This window comes from Bos grunniens, chromosome 3 (assembly GCF_055505025.1).
Source record: "Bos grunniens cultivar Pamir isolate PY7600 chromosome 3, Bosgru_T2T1.0, whole genome shotgun sequence".
NCBI classification, from domain to species: Eukaryota; Metazoa; Chordata; class Mammalia; order Artiodactyla; family Bovidae; genus Bos; species Bos grunniens.
In genome coordinates this window covers 63,222,434-63,249,521 of record NC_141167.1, presented here as the reverse complement: position 1 = coordinate 63,249,521, position 27,088 = coordinate 63,222,434, and the positions used below count along the sequence as shown (strand labels likewise).

The window sequence follows — 27,088 nt, the reverse complement described above, 5'->3', positions numbered from 1 at the left end:
ATTCCATATTAACTATTTCACCTGTGTTCTCAAATACTTAGATGCATTGATTGTTTCTGCCTGTGGTCTCTTTAGGGCCCAATGGGAGAACAAGGAGAGAGAGGAGAGCCTGGAGCAGAGGGATATAAGGTAATTCCTGTAACTTTCACACCTTTCTTCTAAATTTGAATAGGTTTCTCTGTGGTTCTTCTCAGTTGCAAATGAAAATAAGCATCATTGAGATAATTAGGAATATCTTATGTTTTTGATCCTAGAAGAAGCTCTTTGTATTTTCTATTCCTTCTTTCTAAAACTATCTTCATCTCCTTCCATTGCTGCTTTGTCTCATCATTCAGATCTCAACTGAAATGTTACTCTTGAGAGGGCTTCTCTAACTGCCCTTTCTATCCACCACTTTATATCTTGTTACTCTATTTTAGGACATTTAATGTTATCCAAATTATCTTACCACCTTTTTATACACTCATTTTTTTATTTATTGTCTACATCCCCTGAGAAAATATAATTCCATGAGAATAAGACTGTCATGTTTTTCATCATTATATCCCCAACTTCTAGAACACAAATTTCCTACAATATAGTATAAATTCATTAAAGACTTGTCAAATGGATAAACACCATTATATTCTTATGTCAATTCTTATCCTCTTCTATTCTTAAAAGGATTTTTAGAGACAAGCTGTATTGCTCAAATTCTATTAGACTATGGAGAGAATTTATTCAGTGTCATTATTTATTAGCATATTTGTGTTGAGGATGTTCTGTATTTCTGCCCCATATCTCTTCCATTTCTGTTTATAATGTCATATACTAAATAAAATGGTCATTTGTTAACTCTCTCCCTATACCTCCTATCTTTTTCCTTTGCTCACAACATTATCTGCTTGCTCACAAAATTATATAATCTTTACTTACGTAAATCCTGTTTACCCTTTATAATCTAACTCATACCCCCTTTTCTACTGTCCAGCAGCAAGCTTTCCCTCTAATCTAGTCCTATACTATTTATTGGTTATAGAAGTCATTCAATACAAATATTTTACAATCTTCTGCTACTATCATTTTGCTAATTGTTTTTAATGTGTAGATATCTTAACTCCTCAATTTGAATATGACTTCTTTCTTTCTTGTACAATGTCTGTTTTAAGCCCTGTACATAATAGTATATAATATGTTGTTGTTCAGTCATAAATCGTGTCCAACTGTCTGAGACCCCCATGGACTGCAGCACACCAGGCTTCCCTGTCCTTCACTATCTCCCAGAGTTTGCTCAAACTCATGTCCATTGAGTTAACCATGCCATCCAACCATCTCATCCTCTGTCGCCCCCTTCTCCTTTACTTGAAATTAACTTTTCTTTGCCAACTCACGGCTTTCAGCATAATTTGAGAAGCTTCTTATAATGTCTTCTTTTGACTTCTACCATGGCATCTGGTCCCATCACTTCATGGGAAATAGATGGGGAAACAGTGGAAACAGTGTCAGACTTTATTTTTTGGGGGCTCCAAAATCACTGCAGATGGTGATTGCAGCCATGAAATTAAAAGACGCTTACTCCTTGGAAGGAAAGTTATGACCAACCTAGATAGCATATTCAAAAGCGGAGACATTACTTTGCCAACAAAGGTCCGTTTAGTCAAGGCTATGGTTTTTCCAGTGGTCATGTATGGATGTGAGAGTTGGACTGTGAAGAAAGCTGAACACCAAAGAATTGATGCTTTTGAACTGTGGTGTTGGAGAAGACTCTTGAGAGTCCCTTGGACTGCAAAGAGATCCAACTAGTCCATTCTAAAGGAGATCAGCCCTGGGTGTTCTTTGGAAGGAATGATGCTAAAGCTGAAACTCCAGTACTTTGGCCACCTCATGTGAAGAGCTGACTCACTGGAAAAGACTCTGATGCTGGGAGGGATTGGGGGCAGGAGGAGAAGGGGATGACAGGATGAGATGGCTGGATGGCATCACTGACTCGATGGACGTGAGTTTGAGTGAACTCCGGGAGATGGTGATAGACAGGGAGGCCTGGCATGCTGCAAGTCATGGAGTTGCAAAGAGTCGGACATGACTGAGCGACTGAACTGAACTGAACCAAACTGAGCTATAACTAGTAACTATATCAGCATGGCAAACGAACAGCTAATTATTCTGTTAGAAGGGAAAGAATCTCTTCTTCACCTGGCTGGGAGAAGAAAAATCCTGCCCCTGCTTTTCTGGATAGTCCCTACATTCTTCAGAAATCCTTCATCAGAGGAAAGTTTTTCACTAGGATGGCTGTAGAATCTGATTCTCCTTTAGTCCATATAGTGCTGATGAAGTCTTCAGTCATGGATATTTTACCACCTGAATATGTAATGTGATATACATTTTCTGCTTTGTCTTATTCCATCTTGTTTCTTAGGTTTTAAGAGTCATTTTATCATTTGTTGATGGATCTATTTGAAAAAGCCATTTAGTGCCAGACAGTCACAATAACTTCATTGCTTAGACATCTCAAAGTCATGAAATACCCACACATGTACCCTGCCACATTTTTTCCAAATACACGTTTGATTCAAACAGTGGAACCATGCTTTATTCAGAGTTAGATTATTATGTTATACCCTTACGTGATGCTTTTAAATGATTGCTTTTCTATATGGGCATTGTAGACATGACCATGTCACTCTAGTAAACAGATGGTCAGAATTATTATAAGCTTTTTTAAATTGTGCTCAAATGCACATAGCATAAAATTTACCATTTCAGCCATTTTAAAATGGTACAATTTAGAGACATTTAATATATTGGCAATGTTGTATAATCATCACACACTGCCTAGTTCTAGAACATTTTCATCACCCCAAAAAAGAAGCCCTGTGCTTGTTAAACAGTCATTCTACTTCTCCCAACCTCTGGAAACCAATACTCTGCTTTCTATCTCTACCAAATTATCTATTCTGTATCTTTCATATAATTGGGATCATACAATATATACCCTTTTGTGTCTGGCTCCTTTCACTTTACACAGTATTTTTAAGATTCATCCATATTGTAAAATATGTCAGTACTTCATTCCTTTTTATGGTTGAATAATCACCAAGCTTTTAAAAATACTTTTATATTCACAAATATTCTTAAAGTTCTGATAAACTCATGATTTTCCTGTTGGAGAAAAAATATAGAATGGATAGTGAATATTTTGCTTTCATCTGGCTATGAACAACTGAAAGACATTTTGAAACCCTTATCACCATTCTTTGTTCTTTTTTTCCTCTTGAAGAAACTGAGAATCACAAAAGTCAAGTATCTTGTTCATTATCAGCAGTAAATATATACTAGTCATCGCTATATGTGATGTGTTTTATGTGTTACATATAATTAAATCTCTTCTCATTCAGCATTTATTTTAATGTCTTCCATGGACCAGGAAGGAGCCCTGAATGTAACACGGAGCACTCGACACACAGTCTTTGACTCCCTATTTTAGTATATGTGCTGCCGAAGCGAGCACGTCTTTGACTCCCTAGACATCACATATAAAAAACAAGAATATTTAATCAATATAAAAGCAGATGTAGTAAAATATTTGCCATCCAGAAAACTACACATCATGTATGTCAAGATAAATTCATTTGAGGTTTGACAGAGAGCCAGAGGACATGGTATGAATAAGAACACTATACTGTTAATATTCACTTTTTAAAAGTGTGAGCAGAAACATATAAATACCTAAGATTAAGTCAACCTAAACTTATATGAGACAAAGCCCTAGAAATAAGTTGAATAAATTATGTTCTACCTTAAACTCCTTTTTACTTTGGTTTGTCAAAGGCCATAGAATTTTTTGCATAAAATAAAATAACTACTAATCCTATCCTCACTTGGCCTTCAGTCCTTAGCATTAGATATACACATCCAAATAGCTACTAGACATCATCACAGGTACCTCAGACTCAGCATGTCCCAGTCCAAATCTGATCCTCCTCGTTTTATGTCTTTAATTCAGTGAATAGTACCAGCAGACATCCAGGTGTCTAGTAAACTAATGTTCCCTCTTTCTCTCTCTCTGTCTCTTTTCGCCCTCTGTCTGTCTTGCTTTCTCTTGTCTCTCACCTCTCCCTCCTCATTCTCCCCTTTCTCTGTCCTCTCATCTCCCAACTTCAATTGGCCACTTCTTTTGACCTTTTATGTATCTCTTGAATCTATCCACTTCACCCTACTTTAGAGTCTCATCCTTTTTTGCCTGAATTCTTTTAATAGCTCACTAACTAGACTCACTATCAACAGTCACAGCCCTTTTAAATCCATTCTCCACTTAACATGTTGTATTAGATGAGTCTCCATCCATTCTCACATGCTATTCCTCTGCAGAATGCCTTCCTTTTTCTTTACCACCTGGAAAACTCATCCTTTAAACTTCAGCTTCCCATATAAAATCATCACTTAGGATTTTATAATCATCATCATATATAATCATCACTTTCCATATAAAATCCTCTCCAGACTCCCTTTGATCATCCAACTCCTCCCACTACTAACATCACCAGAAAAAAAATCAGTCACTTCCCGTAATCTTGCCCACATAACTTCATAATAATATTTACTGCAGCATATTTAATTCTTACTCTGTAGAAAATAATTTGTCAGTTTTTATTGGGATGGAAAGAGCCAAAGGAACTATAGCGGAGCTCCTAGTAAACAAGTTAGTTTTTCCTAAGGTTTGCATCCAAACATCACAAACCTCTAAGAGGAAGTTGGCTTTTCTATGATCATTCTAAAAGGTCTCTGTAAAACTGCAGCTAGAATGCTGACAAAACCATAATAGACCATGATGGTTTGGAGCTTTGTAGTTGACTCAGTATGGTTACTCTCACTTAGTTCACTTTGTAACCCCAACTTTTCACCAACTGCTTCTCTCCTGAGCTGGCTTTATAAGTGACCTACAATAGTTGTATTTACTTGAATGAAGCTCCCTCATGGTTGACCTGATTCTGTTACTTGCTGATCCTAGTCATGTTTTGTTGGTAAGAGTCATGTTGTTTGTGGGTAGTCATCCTTTTCTCTTTAGTTATGACTGTGTGCTAGTTACAGAAAGCTTTCCAAATTACCCTTTATCTCTTGCAACTGTTCTCTCCCTTAAACAGGATTTGTTTACTTTATCAGGAAGTTGAATCTTAAAACCATAAACATTTATGCTGCAGAATGCAAACAAAAAAAGACTTCAAATGATCTTGCAGGAGAATAAATCATTAGCTTTAAGTAATCCCTTCTTCTCCTAGCCCAGAAAGGAGATGAGCCTGATAACTGTCCTTCCTATGGCATCCTTTCTGTAATATACAGGAAGACAGGAATCTGAAGTGGACAGTGGGGAAGGGGATAAAAGAGATTACATGTGGAATTCTTTCTGCATAACTGTTACCTGACATGCCCCTAGGTTGTTGTTAGTTTCTGTTTGCACACTTGAAAAATGTGGCAGGTCAGCATTCCTTTCTAGGAGAACTGGGCTGATGACAGATTGCTAGAGTCAGAGTCACTTGATGTCTTGGCATATGCAGTAATGACTACCAGTCTTTAACTCAGTAAATCTACTATCTAAATGGCTGTGACCTTAATTTGTAAAAGTGGAGACCATAGAACACTGGGAAAAAGATTGAAAAAAGACATTTGCTTTCAAACTCTTTATTTACTAGTTATTTACTATGTTAGTTTCCTGAGCCTGCCATAATAAATTATCACAAACCAGATGGCTTAAAACAACAGAAATTTATTCTCTCATAATCCTGGAAGCCAAAAATCCAAAAGCAAGATATGAACAGGGCAGTGCTCCCATCGCTGGCTCTAAGAAAGAAACTTTCTTGCTTCTTCCAGCTTCTAGTAGCTAACAACATCCCTTGTGGCTGCATTACTCCATCCTCTGCTCATCTTCACATGACCTCCTTTGTATCCTTCTCTTTCTCTGTGTGTCTTACAAGGACACCTGTCAGTGGATTTGGGGCCCACATGGATAATCCAGAGAACTTCCCAGGTGGTGCTATGGTAAAGAACCTACCTGCTAATGCAGGAGACATGAGAGACACGGGTTCGATCCCTGGGTTGGGAAGATCTCCTAGAGGAGGAAATGGCAACCCACTCCAGGATTCTTGCTTGGATAATCCCATGGACAGAAGAGCCTGGAGGGCTACAATCCAGAGGGTCACAAAGAGTCCAGGATAATCTCCTTCTAAAATACTTAACTTGATGATATCTGCAAAAACACTTTTCTCCAAATAAGATCACATTCACAGGTTTTGAGGATTAGGGCATAGACATCTTTTGGCAGACCTGTATTAACCCATATGGGGAAAACCTCTATACTCTTTCTCAGTCATCATTATATGCAAGTGGCTGTTATGTTTTCTAAGAGAGAATCATTATAATATTTAAATTGAAATTTGCAACATTCTGCTACCACTTTTAGTGATACTTGGCAAAGGAAATGGCAACCCACTCCAGTATTCTTGCCTGGAAAATCCCATGGACAGATCAGTGTAGTGGGTTTACAGTCCATGGGGTCGCGAAGGGTCAGACACGACTGAGCGACTTCACTTCCACTTTAAGTGATACTACTCTATCCTCTAAGTTGTATGTCTTAATGTATTCTAATAATATATCCTTTTCTCTTCATAGGGCCATGTAGGTATACCAGGACCAAGAGGTGCCACCGGACAGCAAGGGCCCCCAGTATGTTTTGAAAACATTCTTTATAACTCTGGCATTTAAAAACATTAATGTTAACATATCTTATTTGGTCTCTGCTTTATCTGTGATTTCTGTTTTGATTCCTGTTAAAGGGTGAGCCAGGTGACCAGGGTGAACAAGGACTAAAAGGAGAGAGAGGATCTGAAGTAAGTTGAAATCTTTTAAGACAATTTGAAATGTATTGCTGGTTTGAGAAAGCAAGGACACAGGGCGTTGCTGTTCATTATAACTTAAATGATCACTTACCCTTTCAGAACAAGAATCACCATGGGCCTCTAAACAATGTGTTTGTCAATAATTGTGCTAAAGCATCATTATTGATTAATTTATGTGTTTTGACTGCCCTCCAAATTTCCCTTTACCAGCAGACTACTCTGGCTTTTAGAAAATTGCCTAGACTTATCCCAAACTAATTGTCCTTCTTTGGGGTTTCAGGTAGAAATAACAACTAGCCTTAAAACCAGTATCACCAAGAGAAAATTTAGCAGTCATGCTTATATAGTTGCTGTAGTAAAGTAGGGGTATAAATCGTTGGACTATATGACACAGAGTCAAAATTGGCTTAAAAGATTCTTTTTTTTCCCATAGCAAAAGTCAATTATTTGTTATCAACAAACTAAAAATATATTATTACTGAATTTAGCCATCTCCTTCCCTGTATCAGAATAGATGTTGCTTCAACCGTACATATGGAGAAGGAAATGGCAACCCACTCCAATATTCTTGCCTAGAAAATCCCATGGACAGAGCAGCCTGGCAGGTTCCAGTTCATGGAGTCGTAAGAGTTGGACACGACTGAGCAACTGAGCACACACACACAGCCTTACATAACAACTGGATTTGTAATTTGTAGCATCAGTTCATTGCTACCCAATTTTTCATTCAGCCTTATTAAAAAAAAATGAGAAGAATACAGCTGTCTCATTCACTTAGAATTTGTAATACCCAAATTGAAAAAAGCAGTGGAAAAATGTGTGAACCTAGAACACTACTAATGCTTTCATGTGACTTGCTCATGAGGCTAAGGATGAAAATGCTCTCCCAAGGTTTGATCCTAAAATTTCTAATCCTTCATAGTGCTTTCATTTTCTTGGTGTTTTGTTTTTGCTTTTTGACATATCTCAGAAAAAAGAATTTTTTTTTTGCTGTTTTTTCATATCTGTTAAAATTATACCAATGAAAATAAAATATTCCTACTAGGTCACTGCACCTCCAGCCTATATAGTCAGCTCTTCCCAGGTATTAGAACTGAAAAGTACTGAGGAGCTGTGGTTTAAATTCTGTATAATCCATGAGAACTAGTTCTTTTCCCACTATGGGCGATGCTGGCACACAGTCCGAGGTTCCACTAAAAACCCTTATACAATTTCAGATAGGAACGGTTGTTACCAGGACCGTTTTTTAAGGGTCAGTTTGAATAGCCAGATGGATCCTGTGGAATAGCCGTCATCTTATTTCTGTAAAGCTTTAAATGTGTTTTTTAGATTTGGAAAAGGCCCTTTAAAATCATTTGGACAGCCCTCTCATCTTTCAAATGAAGTAGTTCAGGTCCCAAAGAGATTATGAGTTACTAAGATCACAAAACTGGTTACAACAAAACCAACATTAGAAACTTTATTTCTTGACTCCCATTATTACACAGAAGCCTTCTTTTATAGATTAAACTAAATATTAATTTTACTTAACCAACTGATTCATTTATTAGTCTCTCAGATATGAAACTGTGGACAACTATTAAAAAAAATTGGAGCAAGTCAAGTCAAAACCAATTGCAAACCACTACATTTTTTAGAGACTTTCATAATGCAAATGTAGTGAACTGTCCCATAATGGCTTTCAAATACAGAGACTCAAGCCAAAATTTTATTTTCTTCCCAAAACAAAATTCCAGATTTTAGTGAGTTGAAATTTCTTGGTTAAAAAGAGTATGAGTCTTACTTACCTTTCTAAGTCTGTGTTTGTATTTTAAAGCTACCCTCTCTAACAAAGTTAGAACTAGCAAAGTACTGAGATGACTATTCTTCAGCTTCATTTAAATAAAAAACAAATGAGTGTTTGGATAGTAAGGGCACATTTAAAATTTTCTGTTGTCTAAAGAATTAGATTACTTACTTTTATAGTCTGTAAAGTGGTACAATTCCAATGAATTGAAAGCTGTTTTAAATGGATCTGATTTCAAGAGGGTCATTCTGTTTTTCAAAGCTAAGCAGACAAAAGAGCACAATTCTGCATATACTCTAAAGACTATATATGAATTCATTCACCTTTCCTATTATGGGAACAGGAAAGTCTGTTTGATTTATGAGATACTTAAATTTAAATAAAATAATATGAGTAAGAAAAGAGTGTAGAATGCTTTTAGCTTTATTACATTTGAATTTTGGGCATTGGTAGAAGAGTGACATTTCCCTCCCTTTTTATGACACCAACTCAATTAATTACCTGCTAACACCTTCTATTTTTTCTTTGTCTTTGGCCCAGTCTTTAATTTCCTACTGAACAGACCACCTCTGTGTAGGATTAATATTTAGTAATATTTGGCTCTTAATTTAGTTATAAGAATACCTAGCAATTCAAAATTCAAGGCTTTTTTTTAATGCACAAATTCAAAAAAATACCAGTCTTTTATACTTTGTTGACCTTTATGTATTTTAAACCTCCATTAGAAGTCTGTGGTTTCTCTAACTGGCCTACTTCATTTTAGTTATGATGACAATAATTGTCATAAGGAAATTGTCCATGAATTGAGCATCTAAAAACAGCAGAGACTATTTTGTTATTTTTTATAACTTTATGTTCAGTAGGTAGGTTTCTGCCACAATTTTACCATTAAAAGTAGCAAAAGTATTCTTTAAAAATAATCTGCACAGCCATAATTTTCCTTTAGTGTTATTCTGTTGGGAGCTACTTCCTCATACCTATCCAAGTATTAATAACTAATATTCTAATTCTAATTTTCACAATGATAAATGTAGGTTTTAGAGTACAGTTTTTACCTGTTCTGAAATAATTCCCAACATAATAGTTACCCCAAAACATAATTGATTTGTGATGGTACATGAATGTCTTTGTTTTTATTTTGTTATTTGAATGTTTGGAATAAAGCACTTATATATATATATATAGCATATCTGAACCTTAAGCCATAAACTCAGGTACACTAAAAGTATAACTTTATGTTCTTTTTAACGGAACTTAATTTCTGTTCTGAGTGCCCTTCCTGGCCTGTGGTAGAAACCTAATTGATGGAAATTTAGTCAATTGATTGCCTTTAACTCTGTCCACTCAGATGTCTTGTATTTGATTTAGAGAGTTTTTCCCATTAATTTGCTTTTCAAATATACAGTTACACTCGGGGTGGCAATGGTGGGAAGAGGAATAGGCGGTGAGATTGAGTCTCAGCCATCATCTGTTCATGCTAGCATCCACTGAAATGTGCATCATCCCTTTGGAGCCCCATCGGCCATCGTTCCACTATTTTGGTGTCTACATTGGCTGTCCTAGCAGAAGTTCTTTGATTCCTGTTGATTTGTACAGCTGTTTTCTCAACTCAAAGATCTCCTCAGATAGGGCCCTAACGGCCATGTGTTCTTGGCCACATGGAAATAACATTCTGCTGTTCCCCACACCATGCTCTGTACTTGGGGGATTTAGACTTTCTCAAGACCCCTGGCCTGACATCTCATGCAGAAATTTCTACTCTTGTTGCTGAAACTCAGTGCAGTTTAGTGGACACCTCATGAGGCTTTAGTCTCCCTAGCCATCGTCACTGTACCCAAGTCCCCACATCTGTCTGCATTACTATTGTTTCCACCCACCCTGGGACTTGAGGGCAGTATCAGGGTCTCTTCTCAGAGATACCCATCAGTGTCTTCACAGTCTTGATTCTCTTTTTACCTTTCTCCAAAGTGAAGATTTTTTTATATCCCCTTGGATAGGAAAAACTTTCTCTTACATTATTATAATTCTTCTAAATATGTTCTTTGTGTCATAAATTTTATGACTTGAATCCTTTATTACCTTGATTTTTGAGACTTTTAATATTCAAAAATCAGGTTTTTGTGTGGGTTGCACCAAATACTGGAGTGGGTTGCATTTTTGTGTTAAGGAACTACATTCTGTTCAAACTATTACCCCACCATGAGTTTCAGGGGACTATTTTGAAATTCATAAGCTAAAAAAAGTTTATTTTAAAAATCAAAAGTCTAGAACAGATCTTTCACTTTACAAAAAGAAATACTGTGAAGAAAAAAGCACACCGGTTAACATATTTGAATATTATCACAATTCATATACTATTTTGTGCTATTCAAAACAACCAAAAACAAAATTGTTTTCAATATTTAAAATAGTATTTACTTGCCTATTTCATTTCTTCATTGCGATCTATAAGACACATGTTATTATAGGGGTCATATGTTCCAGAAATTGTATTTACTTCAAGTAAACCCAGTTCACCAACTATCCCATTTTCTTACCTTTAGGAGGAATTTACAGTAGTGACTTTTTGAAGCAAGTAAAATAGCTTTTGAACCTGGAGGTATAACCCCCTTGATTAATATAGTTCCCTTTCATCAAATTCTAACAAAATGGGATTTTTATTTCTTACAGAAAATGCCCTTTTTCTCTGTTACTACATACACTATCTCTTCTTAAAACATTTAAGCTCATTTTCAGAGTATGTAACATCTTTTGAAATTTTTTATCTTGTTATTATTGTCAAATTGACTTTTTAGCACAACTACCTTCAGATTTTCATAACTTAACATCCCATTTTGGTGAAATTATCTTGATTCTGAGAACTTCTGACTTCTGAAAAATGTGTCTGGTAATGGCAATATGCTTCTTTTTTTTAATTTGTGAACTAGGTCACTCTTTTCCACATTTTTCTTCTTAAGATAATTTTAAGATAGCATGAGAATAATGGCATGGTTTGCAAGGGCAAATTTCTAACTATCCTGGCAGACCATTACAGCTGAATCAATTATAATTTAAAACATCTCACACATTGAAAAACAAGCAGCTCTGTGAGAAATAAATATCTTTTCTTTGTTTCACAAGTATGTTCTTCTCTATACTTCCAGAGAGCACATTTTAAGTTAGTGTTTCGTATCCCTCACTACTTTACGTGCCTTGGAAACAGGAGCTTTGATTTTGCATCTCCAACACATAACAGAGTCCCTGATACCTCATAGTCAATGAATGTTTATTGCTGTTATTTTGTCACTAAATAGCAAAGTCGTGTCTGACTATTTTGTAACACCATCCACTGTAGTCCACCAGACTCCTCTGTCCATGGGATTCTCCAGGCAAGAATACTGGAGTGGGTTGCATTTCCTTCTCCAGAGGATCTTCCCAGCCCAGGGATAGAGCCCGCATCCCCTGTGTTGCAGTGGATCCTTTACTGCTAAGCCACTGGGGAAGCCCCAATGAATGTTCACTGAATTAATTAAATAGGTACTTAACCAATTTCAATAGGGAGACAAAGGCCTTGCCTGCAAGTGGGGACTTTTGTTTAAATAATCAGTTTCTTTTTAGAACTATGGGGGCTTCCCCATGGCTCAGGCGGTAAAGCGTCTGCCTGCAGTGAGGGAGACCTGGATTCAATCCCTGGGTCAGAAAAATTCCCTGGAGAAGGAAATGGCAACCCACTCCAGTATTCTTGCCTGGAAAATTCCATGGACGGAGGAGCTTGGTGGGCTACAGTCCATGGAGTCGCAAAGAGTCAAACATGACTGAGCAACTTCACTTTCACGTTTTATAAATCTTTGACAGTTAATTGCTTAGTCCTGTCTGACTCTGCGACACCATGGACTGTAGACCACCAGGCTCCTCCGTCCATGGAATTTTCCAGGCAAGAATACTGGAGTGAGGTGCCATTTCTTTCTCCAGGGGATCTTCCTGACCCAGGGATCGAACCCAGATCCTCCTGCATTGCAGGCAGATTCTTTACCATCCTGAGCCACCAAGGATAGCTCTTTTTGGAGGCCAGGTGGAAATTCATCGATTATCTGGTCAAATTCTCTCATTTACACATGAAAAAAATGATTCCCAGGAAAGTTAAATGGTAATCCCAAGGATAACCAACTAGTGAGTGTAAGGACTTGCTTGTAGCATCCAGGTCTTAGAGTTCTTTTCTATGCCTTCTGTTTATTGCAATCAATTGACAGCAGTGCTTCACATTTTTAGGGTCCTAAAGGGAAAAAAGGAGCTCCTGGTCCTTCCGGGAAACCTGGGATTCCTGTAAGTAACAGGCTGTCTTCATCTTTATTATTTTTCTAAATAGAATTGGCAACTTTAGCAAGCAGAATAGTTTGGAGCCAATTATGACAAGTGTTGGATAAATCACATTGTCTTTAAAAAATGTTTAAACCCGTGCTGGAACACAGAGGGAACAAAATATGACCATTAGCTCAAAACCAAGCTTGGTGTTGAAATAGAAGTCACTGCAGTTGAAGGATGTTATTTTCCAGTGTATGGAGACCTGTCTGTGAATCCATGCTACTACTGTCTGATGATGAGCCACTGAAAAACAGGGAACTTGGAGTCTTGACTAAATGAATGGTGACAAAGGTCAGAAATTTCCAAGCATGATTAAAAGGATGTAACCTGGATTTTAGTGAGAGAACTTGACCTCTCATTTTCCTGGGAAATAGAACAGAAAGTCTTAGGGAAAAAAAAAAAAAACACTTCAAATCCTTTCATCATAAAACAAAGTTTAATTTTACCTTAGCCATTCATTTCCTCTTTGGCCAGGCAAGTATGTGTTGACTAGCTTATTAGCAAAGGCTTCCTGCTGGTCTCCCCTAGCCAAGGGCCTGATTTGAGTGGCCTGTGTTGGTTCAAGAAAAGTAAAGAAGTGAATATAAATTATAAGCACGTTGAGATCAGAGATCCCTGTAGATTAAATCTTGTTCCTCAAGAATAGAAACAAAAATGTTCAGACCTTTATTCAGTTGTATATTTATCTAATTCAAAGCAGCAATTAAAGAGCCTTAATTTATTTCTTGGGGAAATAATACAGTATGAAGTTTTCGAGATGATGAATGTCAGCCTGTATTCTATGCTGACAAGTGCACATGGCTGATCTTTTCTCCACAGCTGGATAAACCGTGGGCTGGCACAATGAGAAATACTAGGAAAGTACATTAAAACAGAAAAGATTACCAAGTAAATTACTGATTAGCTTGGCATTTTGTTTAGGGGACAGTTGACTGATCTGTTGTATCCAAATAGTAAATTATTAAGGAATCCAGGAAATAGAAAAATTTATCCTGGGACAGAGTATTAAAAATGTAACCCCCTATCTTAATAAGTATAAAAGTATTTGTCATTTAAATATCTGTACAGCATCTCTCTATAATCCAAGTAATTTTTAATTATCAAGGGACTTCCAGGACTACCTGGGCCAAAAGGCATGCAAGGATACCATGGAGCAGAAGGCATTTCAGGAAACCCTGGAAAAATTGGGCTACCAGGAAAACACGGACTTCCTGTGAGTAGATTGAATGTTCTTTGCACTTTATTTCTTATGCATAAGTGTCTCTTTACAAGATCATAGATATTTTGGCTATCTTTCTTAGCTTTGACATTCGCTCAGATTAAGCCAATCATTACTATAATAATTATTTTGGAATTGTATTTATGATTTTCAGGGAATGTCAATGAGTACATTCTGTTGGATATTTTATATATAATAACCCATATTAATAATTTATATCATTCTTAGTACATATAAAAACTGGTAACTAGGAACCATAAAGAAGTAATATTTTAAAGGTTACACAAGCTGACTGTTTTGAGTTCATCAAATGTCTTAAGCCACCTTTGGAACATTTCAGGCTTAGCAATAACTCAAGGTAAGCTCTGCCAAAATCATTTTCCCTTTACTTTTATAGCCACACTATTTTATAAGAATTATGTCAATATTTTCTGTGTTCATCCATTGGTGATGCAATGAGCAATGACATAGATTCTTATTTTTATGCAAATTTCTATCTTATTTATTTGATCAGAAATTTAAAATGATACTTTTGTCTTCATTTATCTACTTTCCCTTTTTCCTTCCTAAGGTCATTATAATCTGGATATTTATTGTTATCCCATGTTGTGTTTCCACTTGAAATATGAGAATAATTAATCACATATTTCAGTAATCCAGTAAATCCAGTAAAATTTATCCTTTTACTTTTCTACTATTTGGATATGGTTATATATTAATCTGTTTTTCTTTTCTTAAATAAATCAGTCCTAGTTGTTTATTCATATGAACCGTGGGACTGTACCAAAATCAAACCCAAATTAATATTCTTCTTTCACTGTAATTAATTATCTCATTTGTTTAAAAAAAATCTATTGAATTATGACCAGCAAATCTAATTATTTAAGAAATAAATATCTAACCAGATTCTATCTGGAAAGGTGAATATTTTTAAGGAGGCTTAGCTTGGTTTCTATTTGTTTTGGAGACAGTATATCTGAACATCAGACCATCAGGTTAAGGCCTAGAAAACTTTGAAAGTCAAGCTGATGTTTTTAATTAAAATATGTATTTCATAAACTTCTACTATTAATATCAGTCTGGTTAAAAGAGGACTTTGATTTGAGATCTCAGTCTTAAAGAGAGCTCATGCCCTGGGCCTTCATTTAGATGCTACATTCTAGGCTCACCATGTAATAGTCTTAAAATGAGGTTGTGGATTTTAAAAAATACAATATCAAAAGCTTAAGAGTTGGTCTGAGTCTCTGTTTAAGTTTTACTTAAAAATGTTATAATGAATCTTATTTTATTGCTTTGAATAAGATTTTGAGGGTTGAAACAAGGAAAACCACATTTCAAAATATGTTATATATTTTGCTGTGAACACAAGTTTAATCATGGAGGTGGTATGTATGTGGATGTGCCCAGTAATCTATAAGGCTAATAACTGAGTTGTAAGTACTAATAATAGCAAATAGACTGATTTAATTACAGGAAGAGGAACTCATTTGTTTTCTGACTAAAATACCACTAACCCAGATACTTATTCCAGATATGGATAATACAGATCAGTATCCTATGTATATGTGTTCAATAGGAATTTCAGATATTCAGCATATAAGATATCTATCAGACACTAGTGACAGGTCAAAGTCATGCATTACTTTTTGTATCAGGTCACTTCATTGTGAAAACTTCTTTCTGGTAATATGTGACACCTGCAGGTCCCCCTGGAAAGGATTGAAAATTGGGAAATGGAATGAATACACTGATTTGGACTTAGAAAAATATGAACCATTTTCTCTTGTATCAAAACAGCAATATGGCACGTGACTATTATCTGCTGCTAGTTTCTAGAACAAAAACAGACATTTTCTAATTACATTCTTCTTCAATAGGATAATACTTCAAGGACAGTAATATAATGACTGAGAGAAGCTAATACAGAAAACAATTGATGCAAATAAGATAGTGATTTCATTTTAATTCTAAGTTATATTCTAGAATCTGGCACATTGCTTTTATTGACAGTGTGGGTGAAGGCTAAGGCATGAAACCAAATCACTAGCTCAATATAGGATAGACCAAAATGAAGGGGACTTAAAGCCAGATGCTGAGGCCACACTCAGGGCTATTGCAAAACTCAGAACTCCAGAGCATATTGGCAGGGCTTCTTTACTTACAAACACCAAGCATGGCTATATGGATTGCCCATATATATGGGTTTGCCCAAGCTCTGCCCACTGGGAAGAGTTTCTTTCAGTGATGTCTTTCACAGTTCAATGCAGCAGCAATCCCTTGTAAATGATGGTGAAATTCAGTGCACATTTAGCTCTAAAACAAGCTGGAGCTTTCTTCTCCCTTACTAAATGGTTAAGAGAATTCTCTAGGAAGGCTGAAGGAGCAGTAGAACAAGCATCATGGACATCTCAATTGCATGATCGCATATTTCATTTGTGATTTTTGGACTACTAGGGCCCAATACTGGAGAAGGCAATGGCACCCCACTCCAGTACTCTTGCCTGGAAAATCCCATGGACGGAGGAGCCTGGTGGGCTGCAGTCTATGGGGTCGTGAAGAGTCGGACACGACTGAGCGACTTCACTTTCAATTTTCACTTTCCACTTTCATGCATTGGAGAAGGAAATGGCAACCCACTCCAATGTTCTTGCCTGGAGAATCCCAGGGACGGTGGAGCCTGATGGGCTGCTGTCTATGGGGTTGCACAGAGTCGGACACAACTGAAGCAACTTAGCAGCAGCAGCAGGGCCCAATACTATTTCTATTTAGACGTGAATGCTGCTGTACACAGCTAGTTTTATGATTCAGTGGATCAGCTATCACTCTTATCATAATGAGCAGTTCAGGACACATAGTTATTTGATAATTCAGTTTCAACCAGACAAAGTCCAGAACTGCTTTCCAAATGGGAGATTACATTTGGCAAAGAAGGCATAACTTACCTACAAAGCCTTATGGATATACGCTCTGATTCTCTTATTGGGATTACCAAAGGGTGCATATAGCATCTCTATCAGCTAAAGACCCTTCTCATATTATTGGATCTGCTCAGTCATCCATTCAGATAGCAAGGTATCTTACATGGCATCTTGAATCTGCTGCAGAGTCTTTCCTCGGGGCCCACAAAAACTAGCAAGTTGGCAAAGGATTCGAAGGATATTTCTTCAAATAAGATACACAAATGACCTGTAATCACAAGGAAAGGTGCTCAGCATCACTAATCATTAGGGAAAACGAAAATCAAAACCACTATTAGACACCACTTTGGGCTTCCCTGGTGGCTCAGCAGTAAAGAAACCACCTGCTAGTACAGGAAATGTGAGTTTGACCTCTGGGTTGAGAAGATCCCCTGGAGGAGGAAATGGCAACCCACTCCAGGATTCCTGCTTGGGAAATCCCATGGACAGAGGAGCTTGGCGGGCTATAGTCCATGGAATCTCAAAGACTCAGACATGACTTAGCAACTAAACAACAAGAACAACAACAAATTACTACCACTAAGATAGCTATTCCCTACCACCCCCCAAAAAAAGAAACTAGTACAGCCACTATGGAGAACAGTGTGGAGATTCCTTAAGAAACTGGAAATAGAACTGCCTTATGATCCAGCAATCCCACTGCTGGGCATACACACTGAGGAAACCAGAAGGGAAAGAGACACGTGTACCCCAATGTTCATCGCAGCACTGTTTATAATACGCAGGACATGGAAGCAACCTAGATGTCCATCAGCAGATGAATGGATAAGAAAGCTGTGGTACATATACACAATGGAGTATTACTCAGCCATTAAAAAGAATACATTTGAATCAGTTCTAATGAGGTGGATGAAACTGGAGCCTATTATACAGAGTGAAGTAAGCCATAAAGAAAAACACCAGTACAGTATACTAACGCATATATATGGAATTTAGAAAGATGGTAACAATAACCCTGTGTACGAGGCAGCAAAAGAGACACTGATGTATAGAACAGTCTTATGGACTCTGTGGGAGAGGGAGAGGGTGAGAAGATTTGGGAGAATGGCATTGAAACATGTATAATATCATGTATGAAACAAGTCGCCAGTCCAGGTTCGATGCATGATACTGGATGCTTGGGGCTGGTGCACTGGGACGACCCAGAGGGATGGTATGGGGAGGGAGGAGGGAGGAGGGTTCAGGATGGGGAACACATGTATACCTGTGGTGGATTCATTTCAATATTTGGCAAAGCTAATACAATATTGTAAAGTTTAAAAATTAAATAAAATTTTAAAAAAATAAAAAAAAAAGAAAATTGTTGGTAAGTTTGTAAAGAAATTGGAACCCTTGTGCACTGCTAATCGGAATGTAAAATGATGTAGCCACTGTGGAAAACAGTATGGCAGGTCCTGAAAAATTAAACATTGGATTACCATATGATCCAACAGTTCCTCTCCTGGGTGTATACCCCAAAGAACTGAAAGCAGAAACTTGAACAGAAATTTTCCCAATGTTCATAATAGCACTACTCACAGTCATCAATTGATGGAAACAACCCCATATGAGTGTCAACAGTGAAACAGATAAACGTGTTATATACATATTAATACAGTGGAATATTATTGTCTTAAAAAGGAAGGAAATTCTGACACATGCTACAACATGGATAAACCTTGAAGACATTATCCTAAGCCAGACACAAACGTAAAGATATTATACGATTCCATTTATATAAGGTACATAAAGTGGTCAAATTCATAGAAAGTAGAACAGAAGGACTGGGAGGAGAAGGAAATGGAGAAGTTACTGTTTAATGGGTACAGAGTTTCATTTTGGGAACAGAAAAGGTTCTGCAGATGGATAATGGTGATGGTTACACACCACTGTGAATGTACTGAATGCCTCTGAACTATATATCTAAAACTGGTTAAAATGGTAAATATATGCTATATATATTTTGCCACAATAAAGTGAGTAAATGGGTTGTAGCAGCATACCCAAAGGTGGTAAAGATTGACTCCAAAGTCTGGAGAGGTTCACCAAGCATTATGCCTCTTTTATTGTTTTGAGCAATGCAAAGTACTTGTCTCTTAGAGAGGGTATCCTGATATACCCCCAAACCTAGGAACTTCTTCCATCTACCAAGTGTCATGAACTTTTTAATTCTATCGTCTGACATATCTCTGGGCTTCCCTTGTGGCTCAGCTGGTAAAGAATCCGCCTGCAACACAGGAGACCTGGGTTTGATCCCTGGGTTGGAAAGATCCCCTGGAGAAGGTAAAGCCTGCCCACTCCAGTATTCTGGCCTAGAGAATTCCATGGACTGTATAGTCCATGGGGTTGCAAAGAGTCAGACATGCCTGAGCAACTTTCACTTTTCCAGCGTATCTTTAGGGCACTTATTCAGTCCAAGTTGCACAGTGTCCTCAGTTTAATGGACCTGCATGATATTTTGTGAGCTATCAAGACTGTTAAGATACCCACTGGTCTGTTTTATTAGAGGAAACTGAGCTGACATAACACTGAGATAAGGCATTGAAGGGATACAGCTCTCTCTGCCTTGTGAAAGCAAGCAAACTGCTTCTGATTATCTTTACAGATAGAAACATTGGTAAGAAATATTTCACTGGGCCAGTAACTCCTGTTGCTAATGGCTATCCTGTTTAGTAAAGACACCATTCAGAAACTGCAGCGGTGACTGACATCAACACACAATTAATTTTGTAAGTTTAAGTGTTGGAGTTATCTGGTGTTTGCATCAAACAGTCGAGTAAAACAGATGCGAAATGTGGTAGAATCACTGCTCCTGCATCTTTTGGCAATAGGATTTACAATTTTCCACAGGGACATGGTGGTTAATGTGCACAGTTTTCTGCACGGATGTGCTGTTACCTTAGGTATACTACTGTGGGGAAAGGGGCAGGAAGAGATAGGAAGGGGTGGGAAGCAAGGGCTTCCATGTGTCTCTTCCCTTTCTACTACAGTAGCCTTTACTTTATGAGTTAGGAATTTTCACTGTTCTCTGAGATTGGAGGAAAAAAAATACAAAAATGACAACTGGGTTCATAACCCTGCTGAAACTACTTGGAAAAGATATCAGGCCAAAACTGCATTTATCACTATTTATCACTTAGCCTTCATAAACTTTCCACTCTGACCAGAGTGCCATGACAATATTTTGAATTTCCAGGGTTTATTATCAGTTCAAATCCAATATCTAACAGCCCCAGAAAGGTTGAGACTTTCCCTTTTCCCAGTGTTCAGTCACCTGGTAAATGAACACAAGTCCCTCTGAAGATGACTTAGGGCAAGAGTCACTGTGTACACCTATGACCACATTGCAGGTTCTTCCTCAAAGAGAACCTGCCTCCCCTTCAGTCAAAAGGTTCTGGGCTAGGAACTGGCTGGAGACTGGGAACTTAGTGAGAGGTTCTGAATCCCAAGTATAGTGACTTAAATTAGGATTATGCAGACCTACCTATATGTCAGTATATTGGCATAATGTATGTTTAATTTCTTGGCTCTTTGATCAACTAACAATTACTACAGATCTCTGTGGTCAGAACATTTGGTTCTGCTCTATCCTGTGGCTTATTGTAATAACTGCTTCTACCTTTTCTCTGATAGTAAAGCCCTGTCACCTAGACTCTACCACTCAAGAGTCCAGTGAAGTGAAGTGAAGTGAAGTCACTCAGTCGTGTCTGACTCTTTGCAACCCCATGGACTGTAGCGTACCAGGCTCCTCTGTCCATGGGATTCTCCAGGCAAAAATACTGGAGTGTGTTGCCATTTCCTTCTCCACAGGATCTTCCCAACCCAGGGATCGAACTGAGGTCTCCCACATTGCAGTCAGACGCTTTACCCTCTGAGCGACCAGGGAAGCCCCCTATTTAAATAAGGGAACCTAATACTAAGATTTCTTAACACCTTGGTAAAGAGTGTCCTTTGATCCCTTTCAGGGGCCATCATTAGAGGGTGATTGATCAGATCGCACATGATAAATCTACCTCCACATTTCTATCTTCCTGAGCCTTTGGACCCTTCCTATGCAGTATGCTAGGGAAGTTATAGCACTTCAACCTCATTGACCGTAGGCCACAGTTGAGTCAAGGCTTCAAATTGCCAGTCCTTCAGGCTGTTAATGGTGCTTCCAGATGCTTGAGCAGGGTGGCTATCTCCACAGGCAAGGAAGACTAAGAGAGATTTAAGGTTCACAGTTCTTGGTCTTGCCCATGTCTGTTGGCCTTGCCCATGTCTGGTCAGATATCCCCATCCCTTGTCCTAGAGTTCTACTCTTTCTCTACCCAGTACCCTGATTTAGCTCTAAGTTCAGTTCAGTTCAGTCGCTCAGTCATGTCCGACTCTTTGCAACCCCATGGACTGCAGCATACCAGGCTTCCCTGTCCATCACCAACTTCCAGAGCTTACTCAAACTCATCCATTGAGTCGGTGATGCCATCCAACCATCTCATCCTTCCCCTCCTGCCCTCAATCTTTCCCAGCATCAGGGTCTTTTCAAATGAGTCAGTTCTTCACATCAGGTGGCCAAAGTTTTGGAGTTTCAGCTTTATCAGTCCATCCAACGAATAATCAGGACTAATTTCCTTTAGTATGGACTAATTGGATCTCCCTACAGTCCAACGGACTCTCAAGAATCTTATCCAATACCACAATTTAAAAGCATCAATTCTTCTGCACTCAGCTTTCTTTGTAGTCCAACTCTCACATCCATACATGACTACTGGAAAAACTATCACTTTAACTAGACGGACCTTTGTCAGTAAAGTAATGTTTCTGCTTTTTAATATGCTATCTAGGTTTGTCATAGCTTTTCTTCCAAGGAGCAAGTGTCTTTTAATTTCATGGCTGCACTCACCATCTGTAGTGATTTCAAAGCCCAAGAAAATAAAGTCTGTCACTGTTTCCATTGTTTCCCCATCTATCTGCCATGAAGTGATGGGACTGGATGCCATGATCTTCATTTTTTGAATCTTGAGTTTTAAGTCAGCTTTTTCACTCTCCTCTTTCACTTTCATCAACAGACTCTTTACTTCCTCTTCACTTTCTGCCATAAGGGTGATGTCATCTGCATATCTGAGGTTATTGATATTTCTCCTGGCAATCTTGATTCCAGCTTGTGCTTCATCCAGCCTGGCATTTTGCATGATGTACTCTGCATAAAAGTTAAATAAGCAAGATGACAATATACAGCCTTGTATACCTTGTATCCCAATATACTCCTTTCCCAATTTGGAACTTGTCTTTTGTTCCATGTCCGGTTTTAACTGTTGCTTCTTGACCTGAATACAGGTTTCTCAGGAGGCCAGTAAGGTGGTCTGGTATTCTCATCTCTTTCAGAATTTTCCAGTTTGTTGTGATGCACACAGTTATAGCCTTTGGCATAGCCAATGAAGCAGATGTTTTTCTGGAACTCTCTTGCTTTTTCTATGATCCAACAGATATTGGCAATTTGATCTCTGATTCTTCTGCCTTTTCTAAATCCAGCTTGAACATCTTCAAGTTTCAGTTCACATATTGTTGAAGCCTAACTTGGAGAATTTTGAGCATTACCTTGCTAAAGTGTGAGATTAGTGCAACTGTGCGGTAGTTTGAGCATTCTTTGGCATTGCCTTTCTTTGGGATTGGAATGAAAACTGACCTTTTCCAGTCCTGTGGCCACTGCTGAGTTTTCCAAATTTGGTGGCATATCGAGTACAGCACTTTCACAGCATCATCATTTTAGGATTTGAAATAGCTCAGCTGGAATTCCATCACCTGCACGAGCTTTGTTTGTAGTGATGCTTCCTAAGGCCCTCTTGACTTCCCACTCCAGGATGTCTGGCTCTAGGAGAGTAAGTGATTATACCATCATGGTTATCTGGGTCATTAAGATTTTTTTTATATAGTTCTTCTATGTATTCTTGCCACCTCTTTTTAATTTTTTCTGCTTCTGTTAGGTCCATACTATTTCTGTCGTTTATTGTGCCCATCTTTGCATGAAATGTTCCCTTGGTATCTCTAATTTTCTTGAAGAGATCTCTAGTCTTTCCAATTCTTTTGTTTTCCTCTATTTCTTTGCATTGATCACTTAGGAAGGCTTTCTTATCTCTCCTTGCTACCCTGGAAACTCTGCATTCAGATGGATGTATCTTTCCTTTACTGATTTATGTTATATTCTATACAATTGGATTTTTTATTTCTAATAATTTACTATTGTGATCCTATTGGGGTTTTAGGTGGTAATATTTTCAAACATTGGCAACTTTAACTCTTAAACTCAATTTTTTTTCTTCTTTCAACACAGGCTGATAGGGACTCCCACTACTATTTGAAAATGTAGCAGCAATAGTAGACATCCTACCACTGCTACTGTCTGAGCCACCAGGGAAGTCCATAGACAGACACGGTAAAGTGTCTGTCTATGATGCGGGAGACCCAGGTTCAATCCCTGGGTTGGGAAGATCCCTTGGAGAAGGAAATGGCAATCCACTCCAGTACTATTGCTTGGAAAATCCCATGGACAGAGGAGCCTGGTAGGCTACAGTCCATGGGTCGTAAAGAGTTGGACGCGACTGAGTGACTTCATGTTCACGTTCACCACTGCTAATAATAGCAGAAATCCTATTACATCCTACTATTAGTCTTAGAGAGACTTCGTCTAAAATTCCTCTATTAAGAATATTTTGCCATCTTTATTCTTTAGTTTCTTTGTCCTGTACTATCTTTTGGGGTGTTTGTTTCTCTTTTTCTTCTTTTCTAATTTTCATTGTATCAATTGAATTCTCTTCTGCTGGTTTAAAAGTTACCTACTCTCTTTCAGCTGGTGTTCTGTTAGCAGTTGCCCTGAATTTAAGAACCAAATGTGTATTTATTTAACTCTAGTTATTTGTTTAATATGTCACTAATTGTATCTTCCCTCTAACAAAACAAATACTTTTATTTGCTCTCATGCCCTTTTGTTTCCATATACCATCCTTTCCCTTCATCATTTTTTAATATAAGGTTGAATTTTGACTTAATCCTCAGGCATTTACTTCTCTTTATCCTTAGTTTCTTTTTTAACAGAGTAGTAAATGCAACTATTTAGTCACTATTACTTTTCAGCATTTCTTGTAGAATCTTCTGAATTTGTTTCTATTATTATTTGAATACTTCCTCCAAGAAGTATTTTTTGTGTAGGTGTTTGTGAGACAAACCTGAGGCCTCATATGCCAACAGATATGTTTATTATTCTCATACATTTACATGAGACATTCAGCACTGAATGTGGTTCTAGTCAGTAAAGAAAAAGGAAAAGCCACCAGATTGGACTGAAAGAAATAAAACTGTCTTTATTCACAGATAACATGATCATCTATATAGAAAATCCTTCAGAATCTACAAAAAAAAACAAGTATTAATTTAGCAAGGCTGCCGGGTGCAATATCAATATGCGAAAATGAAATGTATTTCTATGTACTGTATTCCTGAGCAATCGGAAATTGACATTTAAAAAGCAATATTTACTGTCGTGTTAAAATCAGATAATCTGACCCCCCTAAAATATGCAACTTGATACTGAAAGCCATATGACATTGCTGACAGAAATTAAAGAAGACTCAAATAAATGATGTATGCACTATGTTCACGAATCAAAGGATTCAGTACTATTAAGATGTCAATTATCCAATACACTGGCCTTACCTTAAAACTTTAAAGGTACACCTGGCTTATGAACCAGCCATTCTGAACTGGCCTAGAGAAATAAAAGCGTATGTCCACACAAAAACTTGCATATGAATATTTGTTGCAGTTTTCTTTGTAATAGCCCCAAATTGGAAACAATCCATGTGTCCATCAAAAGGTAAATGACTAAACAAATTGTGGTACATATGTATAATGAAATATACATAAAAAGAATAAAAAGAATGAGCAATTGATACATACTACAATATGAATATATCTCAAAATAATTATTCTGAGTGGGGAAAAAGGTACAGCAAAGAGGACAGACTGTAGACTGCCACCTGTATAAAATCTAGACACTGGAAACTAATCTGTAGAGACAGAAAGTAAGTCATTGTTTTCCTGGAGAGGAAAGTGTGTGTGAGGACAACTTAGAGAGGGAGAGGGGAACATTTTGGGAGTGGTAGATATGTTACCTTCATTTTAATGCACTTTTTCACAGATGTATTCTTTATGTCAATTTATCAGGTTCTAGATTTTGAAGTTTATGTCAACTATACCTCAGGAAAGTGGTTTTATATGAAGATATAGGGAGAGAGAGAGAGAGATGACATTGAACTACAGCCAGGAGTAAATTAGGAATCATAATGGTGAGTGGAGAAAGCAAAAAAGAAATATTCTAGGCAGAAACAATAGCATATACAATGCTAGGAAGAACAGTATGATTGAAGGAGAGGAAGAAGGTCAGTTGTGGCTAAAGTTTAGTGAGCAAAGTGTAGAATGATACAGTTTGGTGCTGTTGAGGTAAGCAAGAGCAGCATCATGGTGGATAATGAAAGAATTATCAGGGATACTGAGCATTATCTAGACAGTAGGATCCCATTGAGTATTAAATATAGGAGGAATATTATTCTGGCTCCATTGTGGAAAATGGATGGGAAGGGGCAGGAGTAGATGCAGAAGACTAAAAAAAAGACTATTTACTGCAATATTCCAGGCTATATATATGCATGGTTTGTAGTAGACTGATGAAGTGGAAATGGAAAGAAATGGATGGATTTAGGCAGTATTTAAGAAATAGCTTTAATGTGACTTCAGTGCTTCAATATGGAAGGTGCAGGAGGAAGGGAGATGTCAAGGATAACTTATAATTTCCAACTTGTTCAAGTTTTTAATTCAATGCATTGTAGTGCCCATCACTAAAAAAGCAAATGCTGAAGGAGGCCCAAATTTTGTGGGAGAGGTTCTGACATTCGAGCAGAGGTGGTAAGTGAGCAATTAGATATTTGGGGCTAGAGCTCAGAGAGGAAGTCAAATATAAATTTAAAGTATCAACCTAGTAAAATGTACTAATCAGAGTCCTGTTTTGAAGTAGATGGAATACTCAGCTGGAATTTTGAAGAGACTAATTATAGAAGGGTGGTCAGGGTTAAGTCAGTCACTAAATGATGTTGGGTAAACTCAGAGCCTATCTACAGTAGGAAGCAATTAACCACCCTGAGAGCTGAAAGGTTAAAGGAAAGAAAGAATGTCAGGTTGAGAGTCAAGTTGAGACCCAGAGCTATTAGAAAAGGAGACTCTTACAGGAGCTATAGTTGAAAGTAACCCAGTCACTTACAGAATGCCCAAGTTGGGAGGAGATGGAAGAAAAACATATATTACCTCTCTCTTCTGGTAACTTTTGGTGTCCTACTGGTTCATCCCATTGGCCAACCACAACTGGAAGTCAGAGCACAAGAGAATCAGAGGAAGCAGTCCATAAAGGTGAGACTCCTAGGAAAATTAACAACATGGAGGATAGGCAGTGGGTGGATATGGGGAGCAAATGAAGAAAAAGCACATATATTAGGTTAACAGTAGAAAGAAGGTCTAGAACCAAGTGGTGATGAATTCTATCATTTGTAAGTCATGTAAAGAAAAAGAGGGGACTACAAAGAAGTCTGAGATAGAGTGGTCATAATAGAAAAAGAATGCCTTATCTTGCAAGCTTAAAAATATTTCAAGGGAGAGATTCATCAGCTGCATCTAATAATCATGAGAGACTGTGTTGGACATGTTTTATTCTGTTTTTGGTCTGGTTTTTTGGCTACTCAGTGTCTCAATCCCATTTTAATGTTCAGAAATTTTTGTGTTTTCTCTCTTTTTGAGTCTTAACGGGAAGCCACCTTTTACTACAGAAGTCAAAAATTTCAGACCTTCACCTTGTAGTCCCTCTTTGAAACAGGGATGCTGGCCCATGACCCAG

General features: G+C 37.6%; 1 protein-coding gene and 1 long non-coding RNA gene across 29 annotated transcripts in view; one reads left to right on the top strand and one right to left on the bottom strand.

Moving 5' to 3' along the window:
- LOC147375711 (uncharacterized) overlaps positions 1–27,088 on the bottom strand; it is a 157,871-nt gene that overhangs the window by 27,152 nt on the left and 103,631 nt on the right. The window lies entirely within an intron of this gene.
- COL24A1 (collagen type XXIV alpha 1 chain) overlaps positions 1–27,088 on the top strand; it is a 401,096-nt gene that overhangs the window by 316,792 nt on the left and 57,216 nt on the right. For all 27 annotated transcript variants that reach the window (XR_015160374.1, XM_086390890.1, XM_086390884.1 and 24 more), the window contains 5 exons: positions 76–129; positions 6,643–6,696; positions 6,807–6,860; positions 12,904–12,957; positions 14,102–14,209. Coding sequence is in view for 26 of the 27 variants with exons in the window: in XM_086390890.1 (XP_086247016.1) it covers positions 76–129; positions 6,643–6,696; positions 6,807–6,860; positions 12,904–12,957; positions 14,102–14,209 (324 nt within the window). In the remaining variant the exon portion in view is untranslated. The remainder of the gene's footprint in view (positions 1–75; positions 130–6,642; positions 6,697–6,806; positions 6,861–12,903; positions 12,958–14,101; positions 14,210–27,088) is intronic.